Below are 10597 nucleotides of genomic sequence, written 5' to 3'. Positions count from 1 at the left end.
CATATACATCCCCCCAGCTTAGTAATATACTGTATCCCATATACAGCCTCCCAGCTTAGTAATATACTGTATCCCATATACAGCTCCCCAGCTTAGTAATATACTGTATCCCATATACATCCCCCCCAGCTTAGTAATATACTGTATCCCATATACAGCCCCCCAGCTTAGTAATATACTGTATCCCATATACATCCCCCAGCTTAGTAATATACTGTACCCCATATACAGCCCCCCAGCTTAGTAATATACTGTAACCCATATACATCCCCCAGCTTAGTAATATACTGTATCCCATATACAGCCTCCCAGCTTAGTAATATACTGTATCCCATATACATCCCCCCAGCTTAGTAATATACTGTATCCCATATACATCCCCCCCAGCTTAGTAATATACTGTACCCCATATACAGCCCCCCAGCTTAGTAATATACTGTACCCCATATACAGCCCCCCAGCTTAGTAATATACTGTATTCCATATACAGCCCCCCAGCTTAGTAATATACTGTATCCCATATACAGCCCCCAGCTTAGTAATATACTGTATCCCATATACAGCCCCCCAGCTTAGTAATATACTGTATCCCATATACATCCCCCCAGCTTAGTAATATACTGTATCCCATATACAGCCTCCCAGCTTAGTAATATACTGTATCCCATATACAGCTCCCCAGCTTAGTAATATACTGTATCCCATATACATCCCCCCCAGCTTAGTAATATACTGTATCCCATATACAGCCCCCCAGCTTAGTAATATACTGTATCCCATATACATCCCCCAGCTTAGTAATATACTGTACCCCATATACAGCCCCCCAGCTTAGTAATATACTGTAACCCATATACATCCCCCAGCTTAGTAATATACTGTATCCCATATACAGCCTCCCAGCTTAGTAATATACTGTATCCCATATACATCCCCCCAGCTTAGTAATATACTGTATCCCATATACATCCCCCCCAGCTTAGTAATATACTGTACCCCATATACAGCCCCCCAGCTTAGTAATATACTGTACCCCATATACAGCCCCCCAGCTTAGTAATATACTGTATTCCATATACAGCCCCCCAGCTTAGTAATATACTGTATCCCATATACAGCCCCCAGCTTAGTAATATACTGTATCCCATATACAGCCCCCCAGCTTAGTAATATACTGTATCCCATATACAGCCCCCCCAGCTTAGTAATATACTGTATCCCATATACAGCCCCCCCCAGCTTAGTAATATACTGTACCCCCCAGCTGAAATCTGACCCCATATAAATATATAACCCCCCCCCCCCCCCAGGAAAAGCAGAATCTGGCCTCATATAATATATACAGCCCCCCAGTATAAAATTATTCTGGCCCCATATAATATATAGAGCACCCCCTGCCCCAGTATAAATGACTCTGGCCCTATATAATATATACTGCATCCCCCCCCAATATAAAACAATTCTTGCCCCATATAATATATACAGCACCCCCTCCACACACACACAGTATACAACAATTCTGGCCCCATATAATATATACCCCCCCCCCCCCACAGTATAAAACAATTCTGGCCCCATTTAATATATACACCCCCCCCCCCCAACACACACACACACAGTATAAAACAAGTATGGCCACATATAAAATATACAGTACTTCCCCCCACGGTATAAAACACGTATGGCCACATATAAAATATACAGTACTTCCCCCCACAGTATAAAACAAGTATGGCCACATATAAAATATACAGTACTTCCCCCCCCTCCCACAATAACACAACACCTCCCCACTTACCCTTATTAGCCAAATAGAATTAATGAAAGTGCATTAAAAAATAATAAAAAATCATACTCACCTGCAGGCAGCTGCTCCCTCGGCGCGTGGCTCTGGTCTTCAAGCGGCTCTCCTGTGAGCCGCGGCTCCACACAGTGACGCCTGTGTCACTGATTACAATGGAGCGACGCAGCTGCCGTAAAGGCGCTGCGTCGCTCCGCATATAAATCGCGTCTGTGTCTTAAAGAGACAGGCGCGATTTATTTAGCTGGTCGGGCGATTCGGGCGTTAACGGGCGCCCGAATCGCCCACTTTAGAGTGGCGAATTTCGCCGCCCTTTACAGGGATCCGCATTCTGCTGCCTGAGGCGAGATTTTCATCTCGCCTCATGGCAGATGCGGCCCTGACACCACCTCTAACCGGGGCGCCGTACGGGTATCCTCCGATTTCTAATATGCAACAAGTGTCAGCTGTACTACACAGCTGACAGCTGCCAAACCCAACCATGGCACCTAGCATGTCTGTTGCGGTGTGCTGCCATCTTTAATTTCTGGTCACGACCTCTGTGACATCTTCAGAGGGCGTCGATCAGCACAATGGGAGCCTATATAATAATAGCAATGTATCTCTATAGTAGTATATAGTAAAGTAATCAGTCCCCCTAGGGTTCAAGTGCCCTAAGAAGGCAGCAATAATAGTAAAATTTTAAAACGTTTTAAATTATAGGGTGAAAAAAACACATCGTTTTCCCTCGGACACTTAAAAAAATAAACAAGTTAATTATAAACATAAAAGATATTGCCACGTCCAAAAATGTCTGATCTATTAAAATATAAAAACAATTATTCTAAGCATGAAACCCATTACGGAAAATAGCGCCTTAATGTCCGAATCACCACTTTTCTGCCATTTGCCTCCAAATCTGAATAAAAAGCGATCAAAAGGTTTTAAAAGTTTTCAAAATGGTTTCTATGAAAACGTTATGGCAAAAAAATTACACCTTTCACAGCTTTTTAATGCAATGGTTTTAAGGTATTGAGACATCCAGTATTATGTCTAGGTGCAGTTCCACTTACTAAAACTACATGTCTGAAAACAGTTGAAAATTAAGAATGCTTAATGAATTGGTTATTCTGGAGGCATTTATACACTTTAATATAATCAGTAGCAGAAGAGGTTCCATCTCCATTCAAGTGTGGGTCAGGTATTCGCTCATGTGGAAAATTGAATGTAGATGGAAGAATTAGTAATAAAAAGACGCAGAGACCAATGTAATTATAAGCTTTTCGTGTGACCTGAACCCTCGTAGCCACTCACTCATCTGTACACCAGACATTGAACAGAGGGGGAGTAAGCGGCACAGCTTGCAGCCATGGACTGGGTGACAGGAAAGGAACTGGAGCAGCTGTTTCCAAAATCACATAATAACGCACGTCTCTCTCTCTTGTCCCCTCTGCATGTCAATAAGGAAAGTGTCTTGTACTAGTAAATGTCTACCACTGTCACGTATGGAAAGTATATTACAAATAAGTTATTTGAAATAAATTTTAATATGTTTGGTAATTATTTTTCTTGTTGCAATCTGTAATGACTTGAAATGAGGAATTAATGAAAAAAAGGTGGATTGTAAGTGCGACAGGGTACTCCATTTAAATAGAGCTCCACCATCACTCCTTTCACTACTACGAGACATTTGTAAGGTCCCATAGAAGTGAATAGAGTTCTGGATGAACATGCAGTAAGACATACACTCACCGGCCACTTTATTAGGTACACCTGTCCAACTGCTTGTTAACACTTAATTTCTAATCAGCCAATCACATGGCGGCAACTCAGTGCATTTAGGCATGTAGACATGGTCAAGACAATCTCCTGCAGTTCAAACCGAGCATCAGTATGGGGAAGAAAGGTGATTTGAGTGCCTTTGAACGTGGCATGGTTGTTGGTGCCAGAAGGGCTGGTCTGAGTATTTCAGAAACTGCTCATCTACATGGATTTTCACGCACAACCATCTCTAGGGTTTACAGAGAATGGTCCGAAAATGAAAAAACATCCAGTGAGCGGCAGTTCTGTGGGCAGAAATGCCTTGTTGATGCCAGAGGTCAGAGGAGAATGGGCAGACTCAAATCGCCACCCGTTACAACCAAGGTAGGCAGAAGAGCATCTCTGAACGCACAGTACGTTGAACTTTGAGGCAGATGGGCTACAGCAGCAGAAGACCACACCTGGTGCCACTCCTTTCAGCTAAGAACAGGAAACTGAGGCTACAATTTGCACAAGCTCATTGAAATTGGACAGTAGAAGATTGGAAAAACGTTGTCTGGTCTGATGAGTCTCGATTTCTGCTGCGACATTTGGATGGTAGGGTCAGAATTTGGCGTCAACAACATGAAAGCATGGATCCATCCTGCCTTGTATCAACGGTTCAGGCTGGTGGTGGTGGTGTCATGGTGTGGGGAATATTTTCTTGGCACTCTTTGGGCCCCTTGGTACCAATTGAGCATCGTTGCAAGGCCACAGCCTACCTGAGTATTGTTGCTGACCATGTCCATCCCTTTATGACCACAATGTACCCAACATCTGATGGCTACTTTCAGCAGGATAATGCGCCATGTCATAAAGCTGGAATCATCTCAGACTGGTTTCTTGAACATGACAATGAGTTCACTGTACTCAAATGGCCTCCACAGTCACCAGATCTCAATCCAATAGAGCATCTTTGGTATGTGGTGGAACGGGAGATTCGCATCATGGATGTGCAGCCGACAAATCTGCGGCAACTGTGCGATGCCATCATGTCAATATGGACCAAAATCTCTGCGGAATGCTTCCAGCACCTTGTTGAATCTATGCCACGAAGAATTGAGGCAGTTCTGAAGGCAAAAGGGGGTCCAACCCGTTACTAGCATGGTGTACCTAATAAAGTGGCCGGTGAGTGTATATATATTGCTTGTACCTCCACCATTCACGCCAGAGGCACTGTGTATTAGATGTGAAAAAAGTGGAAAAAGTAGTGCAACAGCTGCCTGCTTTACCATGTACCAGGAGCCGAGAGGAGAAATGGAGGCCAATGTTCTTCATGGCTTGTTTATTATTATGTTAATTATCACTGAAGTACATTATCATATAAGAGAATTCTACTGATAATATTTCTTCTTTATATCTAATGTATTCTCTACTAGATTAACTTTATGTCTACGAATTTCATTTATGTGAGCGAGACATATTGTTGAATATTTTCTTTTTATTTTGCAGTGAATAAAGCTAATAAAAGTAATTATAACTAGAGATGGCTATTTCTCTTGCAGAGCAATGACATATCAATAAAGGGAGTCTAATAAACTCAACATGAATACAATCATTTTATACATCGAGCAGTTTTGAAAAACACTTTCCAGTTTTGAAAAACAATTTCCAGGCTTTCACTTCCATGAAATAGTCAGCAAAATTTCCCACCTTTTCCAACTGTTAATTTTTAGTAAACATACATGGATAATTCATGTGGTCTGGTAGGTTACATTGTGTTACATATCATTTTGAGGGCGTTTCCTGATACATAGCTTCAAATCACCTAAATCCCTTTGCCTACCCTTAATTATAAAAGTTCTGTCTGAAGTCACTTCTATGGTGAACTCAATATATATGGATTTCTATAGTTATCTTTAAAGGGGTTTTCTCACAAAACAAGTTAGGCCATATCTACAGGATAGGGCAGCGATGGCGATCCTTTTAGGGACCGAGTACCCAAACTGCAACCCTAAAGCCCCCTCATTTATCGTGAGGTGCCAACCAAAAATAAAGCAGTAACTTATTGCTCCCTGTTCTTCAACAACATTCAATCATACTGGCCTCCTGAGGACACCAACACAGTAGAAAAAAAAGATGGAAAATTTGCGTCATTGTAAATTTATTCCAGTGTCCCTCTGTACACAGAGAATCATGGGGCCAGCAGGAGGTCCTCCAAAGATAATTTGGCCCTGTCTATACATTCCCCTCTTCCTACAGTCCCATGTACGTATCACTTTAAAATATCACTAAAGGCAGCATCTTTAAGTTGTTTGGAACTGCAGGAAAATTCCTGGAGTGCTTGGGCGATGGCCGGGTGCCCACTGAAAGAGCTTGGAGTGCCGTCTCTGGCACCTGTGCCATAGGTTCGTCACCACTGCGATAGGGGCTAACTTACTGATAGGTGGGGGTCTCACTGATGAGACTCCCCAGATCATGAGAACAGGGGTTCTGATGGGGTTCGAGGTCCCTCCATCAGACCCCTTGTCCTTCCCCGAGATTGGTGGAGCAGATTGCCGGGCATGTCTGTCTGCTTTAGTCATCCCTATGGAGCTGACGGAGATTGCCAAGCTCTTCTATCCAATGACAACTATCTTGTTACTTAGGGACAAAATGGTGACCAGGAGTGGAGTAAAAATAAGAGGAGGAGCAGCAGCTTCATTGTATAGGTATTAGCATATACAACTGCTTACAAAACTGCATGGGAACACAGCCTAAGGCTGGATTCACACAACCGCAAGGGGGACGTATATACGGCCGATATACGTCCCCCATAGACGGCAATGGGCGCGCGACGCCCTATGGGAACGGTACGGTGCCGCACACGTGCGACATGTCCTATTTTTTCAGGGCATACGGCGCCGTGCGCCATGTATCCTTATGGAGAGGGGCGGGGGTGAGCAGCGCTCTCCCCCTCCTCCTCTCCCCGCGCACTGCCGTGTGCCCGCCGTGCTACGGTACGGCGGGCACCGGTCATGTGAATCCAGCCTAACAGTGATGGCTATGTGTTTGATTTTACTTTGTTTTACTTAAAGGAAATCTACCATCAAAATCCATCATAATAAACAAGAAACACTAACTCATAGATCCAGACACCGTGACTGAGGTAATCTTACATGTGTTATCCATTTCCTCCATCCTTCTAAAACCAATGTTTATAATTATGCTAATGAGCCTGATGGGCTCTGGGGGGATTAACCAGAGTCCCTCAGTGCTGAAGATGTACTGGCTGTTAGAATGAGCAGAGCAGGGTTCCCCTCCCCCTGTACTTCATGCTGCTGCTAGATTACACAGGCAGAAGGAGGAGGGAGAGAGCAGGGGGTTGGGTGCGATATGTTCTGCTCAATGTAACAGCCTGTGAATCTTCAGCACTGAGGGACTCTGCTAACACCCCCAGATCCCTTCATTAGCATAATTTAAAAATTCATTTTAGAAGGAAGGAGGCCATGGATAACACATATAAGAAGATTAGCACAGTCATGTCCCTGGATCTATGAGTAAGTGTCCCTGATTTATCATGCTTATCAGAGCAACAAATTGCCTAGGCCACTTTAACCAAGGGTATAGGCAGTGAACACTGTAACAGAAAGTAGCTCCCAAATGTCCAAAACTCCACTTTTTTGCCATTCTGCAACACATATTTTTTTTTCTTTAAAAGTGACCTAAAGGTCTTATAATCCACAAAATTGTAGCAATGAAAACATCCTCACTTCCTGCAAAAAATGACTCCTTATACAGGTCTGTTTGCTTTGAGTATGAAAAAGTTATTAGCTTCAGAATAAGACAAATTGAAGATAATAGGTTTTCATTTTTTAAAATCTATTAAAACATAATAAAAACTATACAAATTTGCTATTTTTGTTATCATACCAACCAAAGCAATAAAGTGGAGGTGTCATTTGGAGTGTACAGGGAAAAACATAAAAACTGTGTCAACAAAAAAATGGCACAAATGCCCAGCTTACTATAGCCCTCCAATAGCTTTTTAGACAGAAAAGTAAAAAAGTTATAGATTTGGGGGAAGTGAAAAATGGAAATGCAAAAAATGAATATGGCAGGGTCCTTAAGTGTTAACCCCCAACCTAAACACTAAACCTCCAACCCAACCCTGACCCTAAGCGCACCCCCTACTGTGGCCACTATAAATATAATATCAACCTCATTCTCGCTTTCACACTGTACAACATACCCTTCCTGTACCCTAAAACTGAATAATGTCCCTTCCTGTGGCCCTCACATTGTATCATGCCTCTTGCTGTGCCCCTCACAATGTATTATGCCTCTTCCTTCGCCCCCACACTGTATTATGCTACTTTCTGTGCCCCCACACTGTATTATGCCCCTTCCTGTGTCCCCCACACTGTATTATGCCCCTTCCTGTTCCCCTCACACTGTATAATGCCCCTTCCTGTGCCCCTCACACTGTATTATGCCCCTTCCTGTTCCCCTCACACTGTATTATGCCCCTTCCTGTGTCCCCCACACTGTATTATGCTACTTCCTGTGCCCCCACACTGTATTATGCCCCTTCCTGTGTCCCCCACACTGTATAATGCCCCTTCCTGTTCCCCTCACATTGTATAATGCCCCTTCCTGTGCCCCTCACACTGTATTATGCCCCTTCCTGTTCACCTCACACTGTATAATGCCCCTTCCTGTGCCCCTCACACTGTATTATGCCCCTTCCTGTTCCCCTCACACTGTATTATGCCCCTTCCTGTTCCCCTCACACTGTATTATGCCCCTTCCTGTGCCCCTCACACTGTATTATGCCCCTTCCTGTTCCCCTCACACTTTATTATGCCCCTTCCTGTTCCCATAACACTGTATAATGCCCCTTCCTGTGCCCCTCACACTGTATTATACCCCTTCCTGTTCCCCCACACTGTATTATGCCCCTTCCTGTTCCCCTCACATTGTATTATGCCCCTTCCTGTGTCCCCCACACTGTATTATGCCCCTTCCTGTTCCCCTCACACTGTATTATGGGAGCCCGTGGTCTGCAAATGAATGATGCTGGTCCGTGAATAGCGGACATGTGAATAGCCCCATTGAAAATAAAGGGTCAGTGTGCAAGTTGAAAATCTTCTGGAAGTGCCTTTACGCCCCCTGGTGGGTTCATTCTGATGAAACACATATGATTCTGGAAGGTATGTACAGCATAATGTACTATGAATCACAGAGCTGTGTAAAGTAAAGTATTTTCTCGTATTTCCATGTTCTACATGAATGCAGCCTGATGAAAGCGTCTGCTCACGGTGACCTCTTCCCGCTGCGCCCCCTAGCCGCCGAGTGGGCGCCTGCAGCGGCTGAGAGCGGAGGGGGGAGGAGGCTGTGAGAAGTGTCAGGGAGGAAGTGCTGCGCCTCATCCACATCGGCGGCTGCTGGGAGCCGGGAACTTGTGCTATGAGCGGCGGGAGAGCTGGCTGTGTGTGAAGGAGGATGCCCGCACTCCGGGAGCTGTGGAGGAGACTTCCTCTGGCTGCTGCCTACCAGGTGAGACTGGCACAGGGACCCTACAAAGTCCGGCTGTGGCTGTACAGACTTTCCTCAGCGCCCATGCTGACTACTTTATACCGCCGCCCATATCGGCGCTGTGTTTACTCCCTGCCATCCCATGGTGCCACAGCCCAGCCTGGCATCCCATACCGTGTTCTTTCCTCCCATGATATGACTCATCTGGTAATGGCTCTTCTGCTCCTGTCCTGTGTGTTATAGCTGCCATACAAGTAATGCCAGGGCACAGTGCCCCTGCCTTGGCATCAGGATCACTTTCCAGCATGTCTTTCCTGATCACCGCAGGGAAGGTTTGCATTGGAGCCACTATTCCATACATATGAGGAAATTGCATAAAAAGCAATTCCCAGTATAAAGTCACTGGCAGGGGAGAGCCCGAATTATAATACTATTTAGAATTGGAATGGGACCATATATGTAGGATGGGAAAGGATACAGATGAGCTCTCCCTGTATGTCTTAGTCGAGCCAGTTTTAGAACAGGAGATCAAAAACCGCATCACAATGGTTTCTTTTTATAGAGGAAATGAAATTTTTTGTCTGTTTAGTAAATACTTTAAAGGGGTTGTCTGGTTTCCGAATGTATTGTTTGTGTAAGGAGAAATTATACAGCTTTTCAATATACTTTCTGTATCAATACCTCACAGATTTCTAGATCTCTGCTTGCTGTCATTGTAAGCTTTAGTTATATCCCGTGGATAAAAACTGGTCAATGGCCCTGTGATGTCACATATAGGCATAGCCCCATGCAGTAGTGGATTATAATCCCAAACCACCCACCAAATGATATACTCAGAAGGACCATCACCCATGAAATTCTTGTACGTCTGTTCCTGCTCTCAATACACATGTACACTAGAGATGTTTCAGATTGGAAGCAGAAAGAAGGGACGCATTCTGCATCCCCCAAGAATCTTGAATTTAGTACCATATGTAGGAAGTGATTCAGACTTGTAGGGGCTATAATATTCATACAGCCCACAGCCCACGGGAGTCTTAATCTGCCACGGGTCCCATTCCGCTATTTTAATGCTGGAAAATGTCAATATTAGATATACTCTCCATTTAAAGTCTATGCAGATGATGCAGACTGCTCTTAGACTCTCAATGGAACAGTAATATGCCTTCATAGTCGTCCTTTAATTTAATTGGGGACATATGGCCCAATTTTTGTGATTGGAGCTTTAGTAATAAGATAGTTAATCGCTCACTGACTTTACCATTCATCAGATAATGTTAGGAAATGGACTGGCCATGGTTTGCGATGGTAAAATTAGCTGTTTGGTTGATGTCTTAGGAGCTGTACCACATGAATGTCTGTGATCATATAACCCATTTAAAGGGATTGTCTCAAGCTCGAACGTTATGCAGAATCCAGAGCAGTGGTGGCGAGCCTATGTTATGGGTGCCAGAGGTGGCACTCGGTGCACTTTCTGTGGGCAGCCACGCCATCACCCCAGCACAGAGTTTGCAGGCCGGACTCAAAACCTTCTCCTGCTGTCCCTGGCCATCCAGGATG

General features: G+C 44.2%; 1 protein-coding gene across 1 annotated transcript in view; it reads left to right on the top strand.

Moving 5' to 3' along the window:
• Positions 1-8859: 8859 nt before the first annotated feature.
• MCUB (mitochondrial calcium uniporter dominant negative subunit beta) overlaps positions 8860-10597 on the top strand; it is a 62228-nt gene continuing 60490 nt past the window's right edge. Inside the window, exon 1 of the mRNA XM_072119315.1 lies at positions 8860-9058. Within this exon, the coding sequence (XP_071975416.1) occupies positions 9005-9058 (54 nt within the window). The 5' untranslated portion in view covers positions 8860-9004. The remainder of the gene's footprint in view (positions 9059-10597) is intronic.

The sequence above is a fragment of the Engystomops pustulosus genome, chromosome 1, assembly GCF_040894005.1.
Source record: "Engystomops pustulosus chromosome 1, aEngPut4.maternal, whole genome shotgun sequence".
Lineage (NCBI taxonomy): Eukaryota > Metazoa > Chordata > Amphibia > Anura > Leptodactylidae > Engystomops > Engystomops pustulosus.
The sequence above is the reverse complement of the archived record's forward strand: the minus strand, read 5'-3'. Positions and strand labels throughout refer to the sequence as shown.